Genomic DNA, 25,488 nt, shown 5'->3' on the forward strand with positions numbered 1-25,488 from the left:
TCATAGTAACAGTTAGTTACTTGCTAGTGGTCGTAACCATGGAAACCTAAGCTACTGCTATGTCCTGCACATGGGGTAAGCGACATAGCTAATCAGAAGAACTATACTACATTTCCAATTGGAGGTATTTGCTATTAATATTATTATTACACCTATTACATATTGGGATAGAATCTTGGAGATGGGAATACTCCTTTAACACTTTCCAAATCTCTCTCCACACCTCTACTGTGTCCATTTTGGAAAATAGGAGAATGGGACATCAATATTAAGGAGCTTGCAGAAATGAGGGCATCAGGTGTGGTGATTATACATAGGAAATGTGCAATCTCATATAGGTTTGGGGGAGAATAATCCCTTTGATCAAATCTTATGTTTCTTTTGTAAACCTAGTATTTACTTGAAAGTTTGTGAACCCCTCAAAAATTTCTGTATTACTGCATAAATTTGACTTAAAGCTACATCAGTCTGTGAGGTCACAAAGTAACTCAAGGTAACCGCTAAGCAACTAAAGGCCTCTCCTCACATTAGCTAATGTAATTGTTCATGAGTCCACCATCAGAAAGACAATGAACAACAATGGCGAGCATGGCAGGATTGCAAGGAGAAAGGCAATGCGATTTAAAATGTCACTGCTAAAACTCACCTGGGCACATCAATAGGTAACTGGAATAATGCTTTGTGGAAGGATGAGGCCAAGATAGAGATTTTAAGTGAGAAGCTATATGTTTGCAGAAAGAAAATACTGCATTACAGCATAAGAACCTCCTATCATCTATGAAACACAAAGATGGTAATCGTAACATGCTTTGGGCCTGTTTTGCTGCACTTGGCCAAGGACGGCTGCCATCATTGATGGAACAATGAATTCTAAAATCTATCAGCAAATGATAAAGGAAAATATCAGGATATCAGTTCATGTACTGAATCTCAAGAAAATGTGGGTCATGCAGCAAGACAATGGCCCAAAGACACAAGTCGTTCTACAAAAGAATGGTTGAATAAACATAAAGCTTTGGAATGGCCGAGTCATAGTCCTGAGCTTAATCCTATAGAAATGTTGTGGAAGGACCCGATGCAAGGCACTGGGACTCTTTACCTTGAGGTTATCCGGCAGCTCAGAACGTCCCGCATAGCCAGGATTCATGGTAATGGCTAAGAAGCAATTTGGGTTAAGCTTCAGCTCTGTTCCTTCGAAGTTGAACATGTCCATCTTCGTCTGGATGGCTCTCTGGATGCGGAGAATCTGTTGGGCCACCACGGACAACACCTCCAGCTCAATATGGTTAAACTCATCAAAACACACCCATGTTCCCGATGATGCCAGCCCTTTGAAAAACTAAAAAAAAGTATATACAGTACAGACCAAAAGTTTGGACACACCTTCTCATTTAAAGATTTTCTGCATTTACATGACTATGAAAATTGTACATTCACACTGAAGGCATCAAATTATTAATTAACACATGTGGAATTATATACTTAACAAAAAAGTGTGAAACAACTGAAAATATGTCTTATATTCTAGGTTCTTCAAAGTAGCCACCTTTTGCTTTGATGACTGCTTTGCACACTCTTGGCATTCTCTTGATGAGCTTCAAGAGGTAGTCACCGGAAATGGTCTTCCAACAATCTTGAAGGAGTTCCCAGAGATGCTTAGCACTTGTTGGCCCTTTTGCCTTCACTCTGCGGTCCAGCTCACCCCAAACCATCTCGATTGGGTTCAGGTCTGGTGACTGCAGTGCAGGTCATCTGGCGTAGCACCCCATCACTCTCCCTCTTGGTCAAATAGCCCTTACACAGCCTGGAGGTGTGTTTGGGGTCATTGTCCTGTTGAAAAATAAATAGCATGCTGCTGCAAGATGCTGTGGTAGCCATGCTGGTTCAGTATGCCTTCAATTTTGAATAAATCCCAAACAGTGTCACCAGCAAAGCACCCCCACACCATCACACCTCCTCCTCCATGCTTCACGGTGGGAACCAGGCATGTAGAGTCCATCCGTTCACCTTTTCTGCGTCGCACAAAGACACGGTGGCTGGAACCAAAGATCTCAAATTTGGACTCATCAGACCAAAGCACAATTTTCCACTGGTCTAATGTCCATTCCTTGTGTTCTTTAGCCCAAACAACTCTCTTCTGCTTGTTTCCTAGCAGCTATTTTACCATGAAGGCCTGCTGCACAAAGTCGCCTCTTAACAGTCGTTTAAGAGATGTGTCTGCTGCTAGAACTCTGTGTGGCATTGACCTCGTCTCTAATCTGAGCTGCTGTTAACCTGCGATTTCTGAGGCTGGTGACTCGGATAAACTTATCCTCAGAAGCAGAGGTGACTCTTGGTCTTCCTTTCTTGGGGCTGTCCTCATGTGAGCCAGTTTCTTAGTAGCGCTTGATGGTTTTTGCAACTGCACTTGGGGACACTTTCAAAGTTTTCCCAATTTTTCGCACTGACTGACCTTCATTTCTTAAAGTAATGATGGCCACTCGTTTTTCTTTACTTAGCTGCTTATTTCTTGCCATAATACAAATTCTAACAGTCTATTCAATAGGACTATCAGCTGTGTATCCACCATACTTCTGCACAACGCAACTGATGGTCCCAACACCATTTATAAGGCAAGAAATCCCACTTATTAAACCTGACAGGGCACACCTGTGAAGTGAAAACCATTTCCGGTGACTACCTCTTGAAGCTCATCAAGAGAATGCCAAGAGTGTGCAAAGCAGTCATCAAAGCAAAAGGTGGCTACTTTGAAGAACCTAGAATATAAGACATATTTTCAGTTGTTTCACACGTTTTTGTTAAGTATATAATTCCACATGTGTTAATTCATAGTTTTGATGCTTTCAGTGTGAATGTACAATTTTCATAGTCATGAAAATACAGAAAAATCTTTAAATGAGAAGGTGTGTCCAAACTTTTGGTCTGTACTATATAATCAAAAGATGTCAGCAGAACATCGGATGGAGTCAGTTTATTATCTGCAATGGAGCAGCTTAACATTGTATGTACCTTTGACATTGCTATGTAGTCCAAACCATCAGAGCAGTTAAAGACCACACACTGCACGGCCAGCGCCTTGGCCAAATCTTTGGTGGTCTCAGTTTTTCCTGTGCCGGCCGGACCTTCTGGAGCTCCACCAAGATTTAGATAAAAAGCACCGATCTACCAATGAAACATGAAAGAACTGGTATGAAATATCAATAATAATTGCTAATAAGTTTCATGCATCATACAAAAGTCAAAAACATTTCTGAGCATAACCCATCACATCATAGCAGAGTCCGCTAGCATCGGTCAGTGAGCGGAGTGATGACCAGGCGTGGGGAGCTGCCCAGGTACTCATAGGCGGACTTCACATTGCAGTTGATGATTCGCACTCTCGCATTCTCATTCTCCCAGTAATAGCGGAGTTGGGCAAGCCACCGGAAGTCTGTTCATGAGAAACTCCTGAGGAATGTAGGAAAAGATAGTCAACCTCTAAGACACTGCAGAATCACAAGGGAGAGTTTCTAAAGGGAAGGCAAATGCACATACATTATAGGACAAAACTCCTAGTCACCGAATTCTGCTTTTTTCATTTAGTCCCATTGCCCACAGTGTATAACATCCGGACTCTCAGCCCCCAGTTTATAAAATCCGGCCTCTCGCCTCCCCCGGTGTATAACATCCACCCCTCGCCCCTAGTTTAGTATAACATCTCTCCCCTCGCCCCCCCCCGCCAGTGTATAAAATCCATCCCCTCAACCCCACTGTATAACATCCAACCCCAAGCGCTCCATTGCATAACATCTGGCCCCCAGGGTATAACATCCGGCCCCCAGCCCCGGTGTATAACATCTGTCCCCTCGCTCCCTCCCCCTGGTGTATAACATCCGGCCTCTCGCCCCCCCGGTGTATAATATCCGTCCCCTCGCCCCCCCCGCCAGTGTATAAAATCCATCCCCTCAACCCCACTGTATAACATCCAACCCCAAGCCCTCCTTTGCATAACATCTGGCCCCCAGGGTATAACATCCGGCCCCCAGCCCCGGTGTATAACATCTGTCCCCTCGCTCCCTCCCCCTGGTGTATAACATCCGGCCTCTCGCCCCCCCGGTGTATAATATCCGTCCCCTCGCCCCCCCCGCCAGTGTATAAAATCCATCCCCTCAACCCCACTGTATAACATCCAACCCCAAGCCCTTCTTTGCATAATATCCGGCCCCCAGCCCCGGTGTATAACATCTGTCCCCTCGCTCCCTCCCCCTTGTGTATAACATCTGGCCTCTCGCCCCCCCGGTGTATAATATCCGTCCCCTCGCCCCGGTGTATAATATCCGTCCCCCCGCCCCTGGTGTATAATATCCGTCCCCTCGCCCCTGGTGTATAATATCCGTCCCCTCGCCCCTGGTGAATAATATCCGTCCCCTCGCACCTGGTGTATAATATCTGTCCCCTCACCCCTGGTGTATAATATCCGTCCCCTCGCACCTGGTGTATAATATCCGTCCCCTCGCCCCTGGTGAATAATATCCGTCCCCTCGCACCTGGTGTATAATATCTGTCCCCTCACCCCTGGTGTATAATATCCGTCCCCTCGCACCTGGTGTATAATATCCGTCCCCCCGCCCCTGGTGAATAATATCCGTCCCCTCGCCCCTGGTGTATAATATCCGTCCCCTCGCCCCTGGTGAATAATATCCGTCCCCTCGCACCTGGTGTATAATATCTGTCCCCTCACCCCTGGTGTATAATATCCGTCCCCTCGCACCTGGTGTATAATATCTGTCCCCTCGCCCCTGGTGTATAATATCCGTCCCCACGCCCCCCGGTGTATAATATCCGTCCCCTCACCCCGGTATATAATATCCGTCCCCTTGCTCCTCAGTGTATAACATCCAGCCCTCGGACTTGTATAACATCTAGCCCCTCGTACCCCTAGGGTATAACATCTGGCCCCTCGGCCTTGTATAACATTAAGACTCTCGCCCCCCACCAGTGTATAACATCAATCCCCACGCCCCCCGGTGTATAACATCCGCCCTCCCATGCGGTGTGCTGTTACTAACATATGACAGAACGGCTGGTGGTGCAGAGCTCTCTGATACCAGCGCGGTCCTGTAATAGGAGCCACCGGGGTAACAAGTCTGGATATTACATTTCTTCCCTCCTAAATCTTCCCCCATCACATGTGAGTGATATTATTAAGGAGTGGAAGGAACTGCAGCAACTCAGGAGACCCCAGAACATTACAGAGCGGGGTCACTGAGTGCTGAGGAGCAGAGGGCAGAACGCTCTCCTGACTCCATAACTGCAGAGTCCAGATCTACTTTGGTAACAACATCACCACAAACACTGCGCCCCCGCCTGGAGCTTTATGGCCGAGCAGCTGCATGCAGCCTTACATCACCAAGCACGATGCCGAGCGTCGGATGGAGTGGTGTGAAGCCGCCACCACAGGACTCTGGAGGAGACCTGTTCTGTGCAGTGACGGATCACACTTCTCTATCTGGCATCTGATGGACGAGTCTGGATTTGGTGAATGCCAGGAGAACGTTACCCTATTAACTGCATTGTGCCCGCTGGGCAGTTTGGTGGTGGAGGTATGGCCTTGTTTTTAGGGGGTGGTCTAGGCCCCTTAGTTCCAGTGAAAAGATATCTTAATGCTTCAGCACAAGACATTTTAAACAATTGTAGCTTCCAACCCTAAGGGAATAGAAGAGCAGAACTGTTTCCCACACGTTCTCAACCTCAACCCCACTAAACACCTTTAGGATGATTAATTAGAACAAATACTGGAGAATGGCAGCATAAATATGTCACCGCCACATAGGGAAGAACAATGTCAGGCACACATCAATTACATTGCCATATGTCTGCTCAGGCTTAGAATGGCTGACCACTCGGAGAATGACATAATACCTACAAAGAAACCGAACAAAAGGTCATTAAAGGAATTGACATAAAACCCCTTTATTAGTCCATCCATGGTTATAGAACGACACTGCACAGAGGAGGGCACACACACCATTGATAGAAAATATTACAAACCGCACCTAGGCCATCCAAACCACTGACTATAAAGAAGATCAATTGTGGCAATGAGTCATATACAGGGGATGCCGACACCTACAGATGCCAAAACATTCCTATATAGGGACCACCATCTCAATATGCAGAAATGACTACTGCCCCATAGACGTCATTGTAAGTACACCCCAAGATTGCTTTACTGTGACAAGATCAATTGTGTCCTATGAAAACTCAAAGAAAAGAGGGGGGAACATAACATAGATATGGAAAGAACATAGGAATGTGGTGAAATGTATGAAGGTGCTCGGCATACTGAGCTGTGATATCTGTAGAGGGACGGACTCCATATTAACATCCTGGATATGGATTAGAATAGGAGGCCATAAAAGCCCCTGTAGGTGTAATGTGGAGGGGGCACAATACCTTTCTCCATGTAGTGTATAATAAATAGAACATGGTATTGGAAAGTTTGCTGCCAGCCATGATGTTTGCACAAACCTGTTTCGATCATTTCCCTGACCACGTCACGAGCGTGCCCCTCTATGGTGACGAAAGCCCCCAATGTGCTGCGAGTCTGCTGGGACAATTTGCCTCCTCGCAAATTGCTCCAAATACCCAGATGTACCTCTATAAAACCCTGCTACAAACAGCATGGAAAACTCAATGCAGATGGATTAATTTTATGCTGGTATTATGGGAAATCCCATACAATGTCTTCCCTTATTGGTAGATATGACGAGAGTAGAGATGAGCGAATGGATTTGCAGGACTCTGGTCCAACAGTCCGGTCAGTATTCCACGGCCGCAGGACCGGAGCCCCGTGAACCGGCATCTCCGGCTCCTCTTTTGATGTCGATGTCATAGTTGTGGTGTGAGGCACAAATGACATCACGCCTGGCCGGCTAATCAAAAGAGGAGCCAGGGATGCCGGCATGTAAGAGGCGGTTAGCAAGGCTCCCATCCAACAGCCACAGACTACTAACCTGCTCTCTTAGACCAAGGTCCTGCAAATTTAGTTGCGCATCTCTAGACAAGATGCATGAATCAATGCAAAATCCCAACAATACTATGGAGCCTTTTGGGTACCTTCAAGATATTGAGCCGCTGTACAACTGCAACCCCCAGGAGAAGACCCCTGGGCAAGAACACTACATGGGCTCTTTGCAGTCTAATAACGTACTGTGAAATAAGCTGCTTGCATCTTTGGATGTGAATGTGGGTCCCCTTACCTCTGTTGCACCAATGGTATATCCCCCCCTGGAAACTCCTATAAGCTGCGTCTCTGGGTATGACAGTCTATTAGCAGGAGAACTCATGAAGTCTGTCTATGAATGTATATATATGTATTTCTCCCAGAAAATTATTACAATTACACGTTTTGTTGTTCACATGTTTATTTCATTTGTGTATATTGGAACAACACAAAAAGAAGATATTAGTCAACAATTTTGGTTCTCAAGTCCTCAGACAGTTCTCTTCTCCTCTTTCTGTTCTCCCTGCTTAGTGTGGCACGTAACAACGCAAAGACTGAGTCAACTTTTCCCCTTTGTATCAGGTTTCAGGTGTGATTTTCATATTGCCCGCACCTTTTACTTGCCACAGGTGACTTTGAACGAGCATCACATGCTTGAAACAAAATTGTTTACCCACAATTTTGGAAAGATGCCAACAATTTTGTCCGACCCATTTATGGGGTTTTGTGTGAAATTATATCCAATTTGCCTTTTTTTGTGTTGTTCCAATACATACAAAGGAAATAAACATGTGTATAACAGAAAATACACATGCAATTTTTTATGGAAAAATACTTCATTTTCTGGAACAACTTCAAGGGTGCCAACACTTCCGGCCATGACTGTTTATAGTGAAGCAACCTTGATCAGTAAAGGAGCTTATGCCGTACCTCCGGGCCACTGTCGATAGCTTCATGCACTTCACTTGTCCAGAACATGAGACACACAGAGCACGACCTGTCCCGGCCATTCCCTCACCCAGTCTTTTCTTGCAGTCGCAGGGTATGCCTTTTAAAAAAGAAAGTTAAATTACGTTGACAGAAGCATTTAAGAGAGGGACAACCTTACTAGTATTATCTAGCAAATTCATTTCTACCGATTGCAGGTAGAAGATCTGCTACCTGGCTCTACTGCAAGAGATACATCATCCACAAATCATTCACTGCCGCCAAATAATCTTATACAAATATAAAAGAACTAGATGGTGGCCCGATTCTAATGCATCGGGTATTCTAGAATAGGTATGCGGCCGACCGGGTGCAATCAGCAGAGCTGTGTTTAAATTTGGCGCCAAAATCGCTGATTGGTCGCGTTCGGCAACCGCGACCAATCAGCAAAGCGGTGTTTAAATTTGGCGGCAATATCGATGATTGGTCGCGGGCGGCGGCCGCGACCAATCAGCGAACCGTGTTAGTGAGGACTGGAGAGCGTGTTTAAATTTGGCACCAAAATCGCTGATTAGTCGCGACCAATCAGCCGAGCGGTGTTTAAATTTGGCGCCAATACTGCTGACTGGTCATGGCCGCCGACCGCGACCAATCAGCAGAGCAATGCAGAGCGGGGTTTAAATTCGGCGCCAAAATCACAGATTGGTCGCCGGCCGCGACCAAACAGCAGAGCATTCTTTAAATTTGGCGCCAAAATCGCTGATTGGTCGAGGCCGGCGACAGCGAACAATCATAAGAGCGTTGTTTAAATTTGGCGCCAATCTCGCTGATTGGTCGCGGATGGCGGCCGCGACCAATCAGCAGAGCGGCGTTTAAATTTGGCGCCAATCTCGCTGATTGGTCGCGGCTGGCGGCCGCGACCAATCAGCAGTGCGGTGTTTAAATTTGGCACCAAAATCGCTGATTAGTCGCGGCTGGTGGCTGCGACCAATCAGCAGAGCAGGGTTTAAATTTGGCACCAATAATGCTGATGGGTCTTTGCCGGCGACCGCGACCAATCAGCACAGCGGGGTTTACATTTGGCCCCAATGCTGCTGATTGGTCTCGGCCGGCGACCGTGACCAATCAGCAGAGCGTTGTTTAAATTTGGCACCAAAAACGCAGATTGGTCGCGGCCGGTGGTTGCGACCAATCAGCAGAGTGAGGTTTAAATTTGGCGCCAATACTGCTGACTGGTCACGGCCGACAACCGCGACCAATCAGCAGAGCGTTGTTTAAATTTTGCGCCAATACTGCTGATTGATCTCGGCCAGCGACCGCGATCAATCAGCAGAGCGTTGCTTAAATTTGTCGCCAATCTCGTTGATTGGACGCGTCCGGCGTCCGCGTCCAATCAGCACAGCAGTGTTTAAATGTGGCGGCAAGATCGGTGAATGGTCGCGGCCGCTATTTAAATGTGGCGCCCAAATCGGTGATTGGTTGCGGGCAGCGGACGCGACCAATCAGCAGAGCGGTGTTTAACTTTAGCGCCAAGATCACTGATTGGTCGGGTGTGGAGAGCGCGACCAATCAGCGAATCGTATTGGTGAGGAGCGGGGAGCGGAATCGTATTAGAGAGGACAGGGGAGCGCCCCTGCCTGTGCGGCTACTTCCGCTGCGAGAACCCGGGACATGAGCGGGCGCTCGGAGCAGAAGTATCCCGACCCGCAGCGCCGCTCCCCGGTCCTCCCTTCACACCCTAGCCGCTGATGTCCCCACAGTATCCGCAGGGTGTTACAAAGGTCCGGACATTTGTGTTCAAAATCGCTGATTGGTCGCTGGCGCTGCCCGCGACCAATCACCGATTTGGGCGCCAATTTTAAATATCGGCCGCGACCAATCACCGATCTTGGCTCCACATTTAAACACCGCTGTGCTGATTGGTCGCCGACGCTGGGCGCAACCAATCACCGATTTTGGCGCCACATTTAAATTTAAATAGCGGCTGCGACCAATTGGATGTCAGCGCCGCTCCCCGGTCCTCCCTTCACACCCTAGCCGCATGGATGTCAGCGCCGCTGCCTGTGCGGATAGTTCCGCTGCAAGAACCCGGGACATGAGCGGGCGCTCGCAGCAGAAGTATCCGGACTCGCAGCGCCGCTCCCCGGTCCTCCCTTCACACCCTAGCCACTGATGTCCCCACAGTATCCGCATGGTGTTACAAAGGTCAGGACATCTGTGTTAAAAATCGCTGATTGGTCGCTGGCGCTGGCCGCGACCAATGACCGATCTTGGCGGCAAATTCAAACACCGCTGTGCTGATTGGTCGCCGACGCTGTGCGCGACCAATCACCAATTTTGGCGGCACATTTAAATAGCGTCCGCGACCAATCAGTACAGCGGTGTTTAAATGTTGAGCCAAGATCGGTGATTGGTCGCGGCCGATATTTAAATTTGGCGCCTAAATCGGTGATTGGTCAGCGGCAGCGTCAGCGACCAATCAGCGATTTTTAACACAAATGTCCGGACCTTTGTAACACCATGCGGATACTGTGGGGACATCAGCGGCTAGGGTGTGAAGGGAGGACCGGGGAGCGGCGCTGCGGGTCGGGATACTTCTGCTGCGAGCGCCCGCTCATGTCCCGGGTTCTCGGAGCGGAAGTATCCGCACAGGCAGCGGCGCTGACATCCATGCGGCTAGGGCGTGAAGGGAGCACCGGGGAGCGGCGCTGACATCCAATTGGTCGCGGCCGCTATTTAAATGTGCCGCACAAATCGGTGATTGGTCGCCGACTTGGCCCGCAACCAATCACTGATCTTGCGGCCAAAGTTAAACACTACGGTGCTAATTGGTCGCGGACGCTGACAGCGACCAATCACCGATTTGGGCGCCACATTCAAATATCGGCCGCGACCAATCACCGATCTTGGCTCCACATTTAAACACCGCTGTGCTGATTGGTCGCCGACGCTGGGCGCGACCAATCACCGATTTTGGTGCCACATTTAAATAGCGTCCGCGACCAATCCGCACAGCGGTGTTTAAATGTGGAGCCAAGATCGGTGATTGGTCGCGGCCGATATTTGAATGTGGCGCCCAAATCGGTGATTGGTCGCGGTCAGCGTCCGCGACCAATCAGCACCGTAGTGTTTAACTTTTGCAGCAAGATCCGTGATTGGTTGTGGGCCAAGACCGCGACCAATCACCGATTTGTGCGGCACTTTTAAATAGCGTCCGCGACCAATTGGATGTCAACGCCGCTCCCCGTTCCTCCCTTCACACCCTAGCCGCATGGATGTCAGCGGCGCTGCCTGTGCGGATACTTCCGCTCCGAGAACCCGGGACATGAGCGGGCGCTCGGAGCAGAAGTATCCCGACCCGCAGCGCCGCTCCCCGGTCCTCCCTTCACACCCTAGCCGCTGATGTCCCCACAGTATCCGCATGGTGTTACAAAGGTCCGGACATTTGTGTTAAAAATCGCTGATTGGTCGCTGGCGCTGCCCGCGACCAATCACCGATTTGGGCGCCAAATTTAAATATCGGCCGCGACCAATCAACGATCTTGGCTCCACATTTAAACACCGCTGTGCTGATTGGTTGCGGCTGATATTTAAATTTGGCGCCCAAATCGGTGATTGGTCGCGGGCAGCGCCAGCGACCAATCAGCGATTTTTAACACAAATGTCCGGACCTTTGTAAGACCATGCGGATACAGTGGGGACATCAGCGGCTAGGGTGTTAAGGGAGGACCGGGGAGCGGCGCTGCGAGTCCAGATACTTCTGCTGCGAGCGCCCGCTCATGTCCTGGGTTCTCGGAGCGGAAGTATCCGCACAGGCAGCGCCGCTGACATCCATGCGGCTAGGGCGTGAAGGGAGGACCGGGGAGCGGCGCTGACATCCATGCGGCTAGGGTGTGAAGGGAGGACCGGGGGGTGGCGCTGACATCCAATTGGTCACGGACGCTATTTAAAAGTGCCGCACAAATCGGTGATTGGTCGCTGTCTTGGCCCGCGACCAATGACTGATCTTGGCGCCAAAGTTAAACACTATTGTGCTGATTGGTCGCGGACGCTGACCGCGACCAATCACCGATTTGGGCGCCAAATTGAAATATCGGCCGCGACCAATCACCGATTTTGGCGCCAAATTTAAATATCGGCCGCGACCAATCACCACAGCGGTGTTTAAATGTGGAGCCAAGATCGGTGATTGGTCGCGGGCAGCGTCGGCGACCAATCAGCACAGCGTTGTTTAAGTTTTGCGCTAAGATCAGTGATTGGTCGGGTCCGAAGACCGCGATCAATCATCGAATCGTCTTGGTGAGGACCGGGGAGCGGCGCTGCCTGTGCGGCTACTTCCGCTGCGAGAACCCGGGACATAGCGGGCGCTCACAGCAGAAGTATCCCGACCCGCAGCGCCGCTCCCCGGTCCTCCCTTCCGCATGGAGGTCAGCGACGCCGGCGGTCCTTCCGCTGCTACCGGCCGGGAGATGAGCGCCTCGCGGCGCTCATCTTCCGGCTGCATCTCCATCCCGCAGATGGGTCCGTCGGTCGGGTTCCTTCTGCTGTTGCCGGCGGGAGATGAGCGCCTTGCGCCGGTCATCTCCCGGCTGCATCGCCGCTCAGCTCCGTCCCGCAGATGAGCCGCTAACGGCCGCCATCTTTTTTTAGAAATCCCCCGGCGCTGATTGGCCGCTGCCGGACCAATGAGCGACGCGGGATTTCCTGGACAGACAGACACACAGACAGACAGACAGACAGACGGGATAAGACGATTATATATATAGACTAGATTAGTTCCAATTAATGCTTTTGGTCTGTAGGTAGATCCGTACCATTCGTGACCGAGCAATAACATCATGCACGCTCCTTAACATGACATCTTCCCCTTGGATGAGCCACTTCTCCACGGCCCCCCGAGCCTCGGAGGTGGAGATGGTCTGGATGAGCTCTACGCGTTCCCCCTCGGTGCTGTACATGGCTTTGATGTCCAGGTTAGGAAGGAACTCCAGCTTTGCGATGCCTTCAAAGCCCTTCTTTAGATGTGGTTGGACCCGCAGAGGATCTTTAGTCTCAGAGAGAATTTCTAGCATTTCGTCGTTGGACAGGAAGAAAAAGCTAAAGCGAAAATGCACAATATGATAAAGATGTCATTAAAGTATTGGGTCAGGCGCCATTTGTATTAGTGTCTATGTGAGAAAATAGAAAAGCAAAGCTTTAAAGTAAAGATTCAGTCCCCATACACATTGGATTAAAATAGTTTAAACCTGACGATTGCAGCAGGACCGGCCTACCCACTGATGTGTATGGGGGTCTCCTGACTCTCCCCCGATAGAGGATGTCAGGGCCAGAAGGATCGGGCAGATGGGATTTCAATACCCGGTCTTTTGGTTCTCAGGGGAGATAACCCGCTGCCGGAGGTGTCCAGTACCGACTTTCTCCTCTCTCCCCATTAAAACCACATGACTGTTCAGCAGAATAGGTGGGAGTCAGGAGAAATAGCCAAATAACCATTCAGACCACGGGTATCTCATATGTCATGCGTATGGTTAGCTTAAAGGGGCTATCCAGCTTTGGGAACTTTTTTTTATTTAACTGAAATGTGTATTCCCATCTCCAGGATTCTACCCCAATATGTAGTATGCGTAATAATAATAATATTAGCAAATACCTCCAATTAGAAGTTTAGTATAGTTCTTCTGATTTGTTTTGTCGCTTACCCCATGTGCAGGGCATTGCAGTAGCTTAGGTTACGACCACTAGCAAATAACTGTCACTATATGAGTGGTCGTAACCATGGATACCGAAGCTACTGCAATGCCTTGCACATGGGGAAAGCGACATAGTGAATCAGAAGAACTATACTACACTTCTAATTGGAGGTATTTGCTAATATTATTATTATTACTACGCCTACTACATATTGGGATAGGATCTTGGAGATGGGAATACCCATTTAATTGCGAGTATTTGCGACAATTCAGTTTCATTAAAAATGTTGCACCGTTAGGCTTTTTGTTTCCTGCACATTCAGCTTTGATGTGATCTGTGGTCATAAATCGGCTAAGAGGAGCTGAAAAAAGACCGATTAAAAATAAGTCCAATAGCCAGCGCAACACAGAGCCAATAGAAGGCAAACAGTGCAAAATTATTAATGAAATCCAATTACAAAAATGATTTCAATGCGTTTAAATAAGAAAAAAAAATATTTAAGGAATATATACAATCATTGCAACAAGTGAAAGGACTATACCGTGGGAAAAAAGCCTCTTCTTCTCCAGATAGGCATTCAGCCCTTTCATGATTTTATCCAGAAGCACATTGCTGTCCTGAAGTTTCTCCAGAAGTCCGGTCAGAGAAGTGGCGCTTAAAACCTAAAACAAAGTAGATAGCCCATAAGTAAGATTCCATTATATAGTTATAGAGACTGAAAAAAGGTCACATTCATTGACTATTGTGCCAATAGTTTATATTAAAAGAAAAATTAGAACCTATTTGGATAGAAAATAGAAGATGCGGGAGGCTGGAGTCCAGGCAGTGCGGAGCCCCATAACCCGGGATCCTTGTGATGGAAGCATCAGGACACGGACTCTTGGAAAACATCAATCCTGGATGCAAGATGACCGTGCTTTCTTGTATCAGTCCACCATGAAGCATCCATTTACCTTCGGGTCTTTAACGCAATGTTTCATGATCTCTCTCCAGTTTCTGTCCACAGTCTGGAATAAGCGTCCTTCTTCAGGCATTTGCTGCATGATGTCCTCAGAAGAGAAGATTAAAGCCACTGGGTCGGCACCTTCAGCCATTCATCAATGGTTTCCTGGATCCTTATCAGTCGTTCCTCCCATTGCTTAAAGGAGGAGAGCAAAAAGTTAATTACACATAAAATGAAAAGGATAGAAAAAAAATGCTATCATTTTAGAAGATAAATTATCAATGGATATGAATTCTGAATTGTTGGACATTTGTAGGGAAAGTTTGGCGAGACTCCTTGATACCATCCCCTTTACATGTAAGCTGGAGCCGCATGTAACTTTAGCCTCGGAGATCCTAATGAAACCTTAGCTTCTGCTAATAAGCAAGTGAAGATTTTAAGCTGAGTGACAACATTTACTGTGGGTGGGAACTCCTTAATCCCTTCAGGACCGGATAATTTTTTGTTTTGCATTTTTTCCTTCCCTTCTTCAAAAAGCCATACATTTTTTAATTTTTCCATTGATATAGCTGCAAGAGGCTATGTAATGTGCTGTAGCTTAACCCCTTCCCAACATATGACATACTGTTAAGCCATATGCCATGTTCCTGCAGATGTGCAAAATTTGGACCTGGGCCCCCACCAGCATGTTGGTCAGATGTATGGGCCCTTGTAGCATTCTAGATCCGATAATGATGCGCGTGTTCGTCCCTGCCTTGGATGTTTCCCATTGTAGCCCCATCCTATAATAATGTCTCTCATTCTAGGCCCCTTCCTGGTATAATGTTCCCCATCCTGCGCCCCTTCCTGTTATAATATCCCCGATCCTGGGCCTCTTCCTGTTATAATATCCACCTTCTGTGTATAATACCCCCCATCCTGAGCCCCTTTCAGCAATAACGTCCCAATCCTGGGCTCCTTCCTGGTATAATGTCCTTGGTCCTGGGCCTCTTACTGTAATAATGTCCCCCATCCTGGCCCCTTCCTGTAACAATGTCCCCAATCCTGGTACAATGTCCCCCATCCTATAACAATGTCCTCCATCCTGGTATCCTGTCCCCCATCCTAGGCCCCATTCTGGTATAATGACCTCCATCCTTGTGCCCTTCCTGGTCCCCATTCTGGTATAATGCTCCCTATCCTGGGCCCTTTCCTTGTATAATGTTCCCCATCCTGGGCCCCTTCTTTATATAATGCTCCCCATCCTGGGCCCCTTCCTTGTCTAATTCTCCCCACCCTGAGCCCCTTCCTTGTCTAATGCTCCCCATCCTTGGCCCTTTCCTGGTATAATGTTCTGTCGTTCTTTTCTAATACATTAAATAAACAAAAATAAATGATTCTTCTTACCTTCCTGCGCTCCCACGACATGCGGCGTCTTCTTCTGTAGCTGATTTCAGTGTGCCGGCAAGGGCAGCGCATGACGTCACTTCCATGCGTCGCTCGTGACTGGCACGCCGACATCAGCTACTGGCCTTTGATTGGCTGGCGGCATGCATTGCAGCTCAGGGACCCGGCATGTCCCTGCGCAGCAATATACTTCAGCCGAATGTGCGTCCTCAGACTGTGGAAGTGCCATAAATATATGAGATGGGAATACCACTCTGCCACTGTGCGTTCCTTTATGCACTTTACCCTCCTTTTTGGCACTCTTTGTGGTAAGAGACTACCTTAAAAAATGTTTTATGTGACATGTATCTGATTATTTGTGGGCAGGAGCATTATTTAGATGGATACCTGATGCATATGGCAAGTGTAAATCCAATGACTATGGAATACTTATGGATTACTTTTTGATATATTATTACACTCATTGGATTGTCTTGATATACTAACCTTATGCTATATTATCTATATTGCTCATGTCCCACTGTGACCATATGCGTGACCATATATGTATACTTTGTAACATATCTTGCTACATTGGTAATCTAATTAGTGTCTTTATACTATCCGTATTATGTCATTTCTCTTTTTACTATGTACGTTTTTTAACTTGATGGAATAAAAATTTATATTTTTTACGCCAATTAACTCTTTCTTCTCCTATGTACCCATGTGTTTCATGAGTTGGCTCAGTTTGGCAAATCTGGGATATATTTCCCCCCGGATATGCCAACTTTACCCCTATAGGGTCTATTTAGTTGTATCACTCTGAGTCTATGTCTGATCCAGAGATACAATAATGAACATGAATCCTTATATATCACGGATCTTGCAGCCGCCTTTACCTGCTTGGACATAAGTGTTACATAGTTACATAGTTACATAGTTTAAAAGGCCGAAAAAAGACAAGCGTCCATCCAGTTCAGCCTATTTCTTGTGCACTGCAGCTATTCCGCAGCGTTGATCCAGGGGAAGGCAAAAAAAAAACATGCGGTATAGGCCAATTTACATCATTGAGGAAAAATTCACTTCCCGACTCCAATCTGGCAGTCAGATTAAATCCCTGGATTAATTAACTATCACTAAGCATAAGATGTAATTTTATTGTTCTCAAGAAAGGCGTCCAGGCCTCTCTTGAACTCATTAAGTGAGTTGGACATCACCACTTCCTCTCCCAGAGAATTCCAGAGTCTCACAGCTCTGACCGTAAAGAATCCCCTTCTATGCTGGTGCAGGAACCTCCTTTCCTCCAGACGCATAGTGTGCCCCCTCGTCTTTGTCACCATCCTTGGTATAAACAGGTCATGGGAGAGATCTCTGTACAGCCCCCTGATGTATTTATACATGTTTATGAGGTCTCCCCTAAGCCTTCTCTTTTCCAACGTAAATAGGCCTAATTTGGACAACCTCTCTGGGTATTCTAGTCCCTCCATTCCCTTTATTACCTTAGTCGCTCTCCTTTGTACCCTCTCTAGCTCCAATATGTCTTTCCTGAGTACCGGAGCCCAGAACTGTGCACAATATTCTAAGTGCGGCCTTACCAGCGCTTTATACAGAGGAAGAACAATGTTCTCATCATATGCCCCTATTCCTCTTCTGATGCATGCCATGACTCTATTTGCCTTCGCAGCTGCTGCCTGACACTGGGCACTCCAATTTAATTTGCTGTTAACCAAGACGCCCAGGTCCTTCTCCATGTCAGATTTCCCCAACGGTTTCCCATTTAATATGTATGGGTGACTGCTGTTTTTCTTTCCCATGTGCATGACCTTACATTTATCGGCATTGAACCCCATATGCCATTTTTTGGCCCAACTCCCCAATTTATCTAAATCCTCCTGTAGCTGTGCCCTATCCTCATCTGTATTAACTACGTTACAAAGTTTAGTATCATCTGCAAATATTGCTATTTTACTATGCAACCCTTCCACTAGATCATTAATAAGTATATTAAATAATATAGTGCCCAAGACAGACCCTTGAGGCACCCCGCTAGTCGAGACGCAGTTATAAAAGGAATCCAATTTGTCCGCATTAATCAACTGCAGGGCATCTTGATTGGCAAATAGATTGATCACTTTGGGGTACCAAGTGTTCAGCAACTTTTCTTCTGTCTTGGCACAAGCCAAGGATACGCTGTTCCTCAGGGATTCACATTCTACAGGACCCCTGGACCCGACAAAGAATAAAGCACTTTATCATATTAAACCTGACAGGGCACACCTGTGAGGTGAAGACCATTTCCGGTGACTACCTCTAGAAGCTCATCAAGAGAATGCCAAGAGTGTGCAAAGCAGTCATCAAAGCAAAAGGGGGCTACTCTGAAGAACCTAGAATATAAGACATATTTTCAGTTGTTTCACACTTTTTTGTTAAGTATATAATTCCACATGTGTTAATTCATAGTTTTGATGCCTTCAGTGTGAATGTACAATTTTCATAGTCATGAAAATACAGAAAAATCTTTAAATGAGAAGGTGTGTCCAAACTTTTGGTCTGTACTGTATATATCCACCCATATACAGCATACATATACACACATATACAGTATACATATATACACACCCATATACAGTATACATATATATAAACACATATACAGTATACATATATACACACATATACAGTATACATATATACACACATATACAGTATGCATATATACACCCATATACAGTATACATATATACACACATATACAGTATACATATATACACACCCAGTATACAGTATATATATATATACACACCCATATACTGTATATATATATATACACACCCATATACAGTATACATATATACACACATATACAGTATACATATATATACACACACATATACAGTATACATATATACACACATATACCAGTATACATATATATACACCCATATACAGTATACATATATATACACACTTATACAGTATACATATATACACACCCAGTATACAGTATATATATATATACACACCCATATACTGTATATATATATATATATATATATATATATATATACACACCCATATACAGTATACATATATACACACATATACAGTATACATATATACACACATATACAGTATACATATATACACATATACAGTATACATATATACACATATATACACACATATACACACACATACCAGTATATATATATATATACACACGCCCATATACAGTATACAGTGCTGGCCAAAAGTATTGGCACCCCTGCAATTCTGTCAAATAATGCTCAATTTCTTCCTGAAAATGATTGCAATCATAAATTCTTTGGTATTATTCTCTTCATTTAATTTGTCTTCAATGAAAAAAACACAAAAAGAATTGTCCTAAAGCCAGATTGGATATAATTCCACACCAAACATAAAAAAGGGGGTGGACAAAAGTATTGGCACCCTTTGAAAAATCATGTGATGCTTCTCTAATTCGTGTAATTAACAGCACCTGTAACTTACCTGTGGCACCTAACAGGTGTTGGCAATAGCTAAATCACACTTGCAGCCAGTTAACATGGATTAAAGTTGACTCAGCCTCTGTCCTGTATCCTTGTGTGTACCACATTGAGCATGGAGAAAAGAAAGAAGACCAAAGAATCGTCTGAGGACTTGAGAAACCAAATTGTGAGGAAGCATGAGCAATCTCAAGGCTACAAGTCCATCTCCAAAGACCTGAATGTTCCTGTGTCTTCCGTGCGCAGTGTCATCAAGAAGTGTAAAGCCCATGGCACTGTGGCTAACCTCCCTAGATGTGGACGGAAAAAAAAATTGACGAGAGATTTCAACGCAAGATTGTGCGGATGGTGGATAAAGAACCTCGACTAACATCCAAACAAGTTCAAGCTGCCCTGCAGTCCGAGGGTACAGCAGTGTCAACCCATACTATCCGTTGGCGTCTGAATGAAAAGGGACTGTATGGTAGGATACCCAGGAAGACCCCACTTCTTACCCCGAGACATAAAAAAGCCAGGCTGGAGTTTGCCAAAACTTACCTGAGAAAGCCTAAAACGTTTTGGAAGAATGTTCTCTGGTCAGATGAGACAAAAGTAGAGCTTTTTGGGAAAAAGCATCAACATAGAGTGTACGGGAAAAAAAAAGAGGCATTCAAAGAAAAGAACACGGTCCCTACAGTCAAACATGGCGGAGGTTCCCTCATGTTTTGGGGTTGCTTTGCTGCCTCTGGCACTGGACTGCTTGACCGTGTGCATGACATTATGAAGTCTGAAGACTACCAACAAATTTTGCAGCATAATGTAGGGCCCAGTGTGAGAAAGCTGGGTTTCCCTCAGAGGTCATGGATCTTCCAGCAGGACAATGACCCAAAACACACTTCCAAAAGCACTATAAAATGGTTTTAGAGAAAGCACTGGAGACTTCTAAGGTGGCCAGCAATGAGTCCAGACCTGAATCCCATAGAACACCTGTGGAGAGATCGCAAAATGGCAGTTTGGAGAAGGCTCCCTTCAAATATCAGGGACCTGGAGCAGTTTGAAGTGACCGCGGGCAAGGCCGCGCATTGGTATCTATGATCTGGCCCAGCAAGATCCCCACACACAGACTCTATCTTGACAACCGTATCTTTACTCGCATACATTTTTAACACAGCAAAGAAAAAAAAACAATAAATGACAACCGTAAATATGCACAGTAATAACGTGTACTGATAAGCTGACCCTCACTGTCCCTACTCACACGTTACCAGTCCTTTACTCCAGAAGGATGTGTCCCCCGTCGCAGGCCTGTCTGTCTTTGCAGGAAGGCGTCCCAGCCGGAAAAAAAACAGGAACAGCAGAATTCGCGGAAACAAAGGAAGGGATACTTCGGCCTCTCGCCAGAGGTCCCGCTTACAGTCTCTCTGATCCGGATAGAAGCTCTGGTGGGTCCCCTTATGTAGTCCACACTCCAGTAGCAGGGAGTGTAACAGCTGAATCCTTCAGCAGTGCAGGAGCTGGGGAAGGCTCCGAGGATATGGTGTCAGATAGAAGAAATCACGTTGAGAGTCTCTCCTGCGCCACACACGAGGGCCTGCACACCGTCCTGGCTCTTTTCACAGACCACAGCAGACTCTGCGCGCGCTTTTTCCTGCTTCCCACTTTGGTCACGTGACTCTCTAGGGCGGGACACAGGAGGCTCAGTCTTTTTCTCTGTCATCACACCCTGCGCAGGTGCAACCTCTGGCCACAAGGTGGCAACATCATCCTGTGTAATCACTTCTGTAACAGGCTCTATATCAATTATCACAGAACAGCCAGAGACGGCCAGCTCACTACAAGTTTGCCAAAGAAGAATGGTCTACGATTCCAGCAGAGCATTGTAAGAAACTCATTGATGGTTACCGGAAGCGGTTGTTCGCAGTTATTTTGGCTAAAGGTTGTGCAACCAAGTATTAGGCTGAGGGTGCCAATACTTTTGTCCGGCCCATTTTTGGAGTTTTGTGTGAAATGATCAATGATTTTATTTTTGCTTCATTCTCTTTTGTGTTTTTCCTTGCAAGCAAATTAAATGAAGAGAATAATACCAAAGAATTTGTGATTGCAATCATTTTCAGGAAGAAACTGAGTATTATCTGACAGAATTGCAGGGGTGCCAATACTTTTGGCCAGCACTGTACATATATATATACACACACATACAGCATACATATATACACCCATATACAGTATACATATACACACATCTACAGTATACATATATATACACCTATATACAGTATACATATATACACACCCATATACAGTATACATATATACACAGTATAGATATACACACACATATACAGTATACATATATATACACACACATACAGTATACATATATACACACCCATATACAGTATACATATACACACCCATATACAGTATACATATATACACACCCATATACAATATACATATATATATACATACAGTATGCATATACACTTATACAGTATACATATATATATATACATACATATAGAGTATCTATAATATAACGCTACAAGCGTCCCTCTGTCTGAAGCTTTTATAGTCTGCGCTAGTGCGACACGCCTGCACAGTCTGGCTCCAGACTGAAGAACGCATGGAGCCGTTACAGGTAAGAGGAGTGTATGGTGCAGGAGATCACGGTATGCGTATACACTGAACACATACCGCGATCTCTGGCGCCATACTTACATACTTACCTGACCGGGATGAGCGTTACCGCGGCGCTTCTGTTCAGTCCGGAGTCCGGGGGAAGAGGGAGGCATTGAAATCGGCACATGCGCATAGCGCTATCCGGCGCCATTTTACTGAAGACACATTTGCAATGTGTCTTCAGCAAAATGGAGCCGGACAGCGTGGTATGAGCACACGCGTACTTCGGCGCCGCACTCCTCCCCCGGCCTCCAGCAGAACGGGAAACAGCGCTGGAGCACAGGGAAGAAAGGTGAGTATAAGTGTTTATTTTCTTGTATGTGTGTGTAGCATGATAGGGATGAGGGGTGCCATACATACCAGGATTGGGGGGTGAGGGGTGCCATACATACCAGGATTGGGGGGTGAGAGGACCATACATACCAGGATTGGCGGGTGAGGGGACTATCCATACCAGGATTGGGGGGTGAGGGGTGTCATGCATACCAGGATTGGGGGGTAAGGGGACCATGCATAACAGGATTGGGGGTGAGGGGACCATGCATAACAGGATTGGGGGTGAGGGGTGCCATGCATAACAGGATTGGGGGTGAGGGGTGCCATGCATACCAGGATTGGGGAATGAGGGGTGCCATGCATACCAGGATTGGGGAATGAGGGGTGCCATGCATACCAGGATTGGGGGTGAGGGGTGCCATGCATACCAGGATTGGGGAATGAGGGGTGCCAAGTATACCAGGATTGGGGGTGAGGGGTGCCATGCATACCAGGATTGGGGGGTGAGGGGTGCCATGTATACCAGGATTGGGAGGTGAGGGGTGCCATGTATACCAGGATTGGGGAATGAGGGATGCCATGTATACCAGAATTGGGGGGTGAGGGGACCATACATACCAGGATTGGGGGGTGAGGGGACCATGCATACCAGAATTAGGGGGTGAGGGGTGCCATGTATACCAGGATTGGGGAATGAGGGATGCCATGTATACCAGAATTGAGGGGTGAGGGGACCATGTATACCAGGATTGGGGGATGAGGGGTGCCATGTATACCAGGATTGGGGGTGAGGGGTGCCATGCATACCAGGATTGGAGAATGAGGGGTGCCATGTATACCAGGATTGGGGGGTGAGGGGACCATGCATACCAGGATTGGGGGGTGAGGGGACCATGCATACCAGGATTGGGGGGTGAGGGGACCATGCATACCAGGATTGGGGGGTGATGGGTGCCATGTATACCAGGATTGGGGAATGAGGGGTGCCATGCATACCAGGATTGGGGAATGAGGGGTGCCATGCATACCAGGATTGGGGAATGAGGGGTGCCATGTATACCAGGATTGGGGGTGAGGGGTGCCATGCATACCAGGATTGGGGGGTGAGGGGTGCCATGTATACCAGGATTGGGAGGTGAGGGGACCATGCATACCAGGATTGGGGAATGAGGTGTGCCATGCATACTAGGATTGGGGGGTGAGGGGACCATACATACCATGATTGGGGGGTGAGGTGTGCCATGCATACCAGGGTTGGGGGGTGAGGGGACCATACATACCATGATTGGGGAATGAGGTGTGCCATGTATACCAGGATTGGGGGGTGGAGGGACCATGCATACCACAATAGGATGGGGGCAGCACAAATACCAGCATATACATACACATATATACTGTATATACACACACACACACATATATATATATATCTGGCGACAGGGCCCCGCTGCGTCCTCTGTGTCTCTGTACAGATATAAGTGTAACACGTACTGGATCCAGCACAGGTGACAGTCTGCCATAGAGCTGACGTGCAGTACATACACTGTGTTATGGGGGCGCTCACCTGTGCGGACCCCGCGCTCCGGCCGCTACTTCTCTGCTCATATAAGGTCTCTCTTTCTGCCATTAAATAATTCGGTTGTCATGGCAGTGGAGGCGGGGCGTTGGTAGGGGGCGTGTCTGGTATAGGGCAGATTGGGGCGGGGCTGTCATGCAGTGCTTGTCTCATCGCTGTAATTTCCTGCTGATGCCACCTGGTGGACAGCATTGGTCAGTACACGCTGAGAATACTCACATGGTGGGGGAGGGGCAGTTTATATATGTATATACACAGTCACAATGCAGTTAGGGTTATGTTCACACAGTGTTTTTTTAAACGTTTTTTTCCACATTATAAAACTCAGTGTTGTCAGGAAAAGCATTGCCTGTATTTTTGATGTATGCCTCATACAAAATACATTTTTGAAGATTTTTTTTAATCTTCCATCCTATACTCGGGCACTGGCTGTATATTGTTGAGGCCCCGGGACTTGCTTAGATCCGCTGGGTGGCATTGCCAGCTACATTGCAGTAAATGGGTGACCTGAAATCCCACATTTATCCTGTGACCAGTTAGGGACTGTTTTTTCTTAAAGAAGGGGCTCGTGTTATTAATCCCAGACAATCCATTAATGGAGTTTCCAGTAGTATAATAATGATGATTTATCCTGGGGATGGGTTATCAATATCAGATCGGTGGGCTCCGACACGCGGCACCGGCTCTACCCATCAGCTGATTGCAGCACTCAGATGTAAATAGTGTGAAGATTGAACATCACCGCTCCATTCACTGTACTGCGGGTCCTGCAGATCAGCTAATATTCATGTAATAGGAGCTGATCTGCAGCACCAGGGAGCGGCCACTACACAGTGACCAGAGCTCTGATGTTCAGCTCCTCAACAATGTTTACATCTGACCTCGACCGAAGCTGCAAACAGCTGATTAGTGGAGGTGACACGTGCCGGAACCCCACAAATCTGATATTAATGAGATAACCAGGGGATAGGCCATCAATATGTTTGTCCTGGAAATTCCCTTTAAGGCCCACCTGCACATACTACGTATATAATACATATATATGGCAAAGAGTGGGAAGGGGTTAATCAAAGGCTCATAAAACGGACAAACAACACAAATATTGGTTTCTATCTTTTACACATTTGGGGTAGCCCTTAAGAGGGCCGGAGAGAGAGAGAGAGAGAGAGAAAGAGAGAGAGAGAGAGAGGAGAGAGAGAGAAGAGAGAGAGAGAGAGAGAAGAGAGAGAGAAGAGAGAGAGAAGAGAGAGAGAAGAGAGAGAGAAGAGAGAGAGAAGAGAGAGAGAGAAGAGAGAGAGAAGAGAGAGAGAGAAGAGAGAGAGAAGAGAGAGACCAAGAGAGAGGAAAAAAAAGAGAGACCCAACCAGTGCAAGGCTAAGCCGGGCAGGTGGTAGCGGCTATTTATACCCACTGCTGATCTCTGATTGGTGGAAGATCTGGGTGTGGCTGCTCTCTGATTGGTGGAAAATTTGGGTGTGGCTGCTCTGTGATTGGTCAGCATTATGACCTCACAGTGGCGATGACTCATACCTCCTGGGTGGTTCTTCTGGGCGGT

General features: G+C 46.9%; 1 protein-coding gene across 2 annotated transcripts; it reads right to left on the reverse strand.

Annotated features, from left to right (window-relative positions):
• Positions 1 to 2,909: 2,909 nt before the first annotated feature.
• LOC141178773 (dynein axonemal heavy chain 12-like) lies at positions 2,910 to 24,013 on the reverse strand. 2 transcript variants are annotated; one of them, XM_073660618.1, is made up of 7 exons: positions 23,922 to 24,006; positions 18,192 to 18,298; positions 14,557 to 14,741; positions 14,145 to 14,265; positions 12,727 to 13,009; positions 7,916 to 8,033; positions 2,910 to 3,447 (listed from the first exon to the last, which is right to left on the reverse strand). In XM_073660618.1, exons 3-5 carry the CDS (start codon positions 14,695 to 14,697, stop codon positions 12,978 to 12,980), a joined length of 294 nt encoding a protein of 97 aa, XP_073516719.1. In that variant the 5' UTR covers positions 14,698 to 14,741; positions 18,192 to 18,298; positions 23,922 to 24,006; the 3' UTR covers positions 2,910 to 3,447; positions 7,916 to 8,033; positions 12,727 to 12,977. The 2 variants fall into 2 exon arrangements, with proteins under 2 accessions (XP_073516719.1, XP_073516720.1); XM_073660619.1 differs by lacking the exon at positions 18,192 to 18,298 and having other exon boundaries at positions 23,922 to 24,013.
• Positions 24,014 to 25,488: the final 1,475 nt, after the last annotated feature.

The sequence above is a fragment of the Phyllobates terribilis genome, unplaced genomic scaffold (assembly GCF_046119375.1).
Source record: "Phyllobates terribilis strain yellow unplaced genomic scaffold, ASM4611937v1 Scaffold_30__1_contigs__length_15301838, whole genome shotgun sequence".
Classification (NCBI taxonomy): domain Eukaryota; kingdom Metazoa; phylum Chordata; class Amphibia; order Anura; family Dendrobatidae; genus Phyllobates; species Phyllobates terribilis.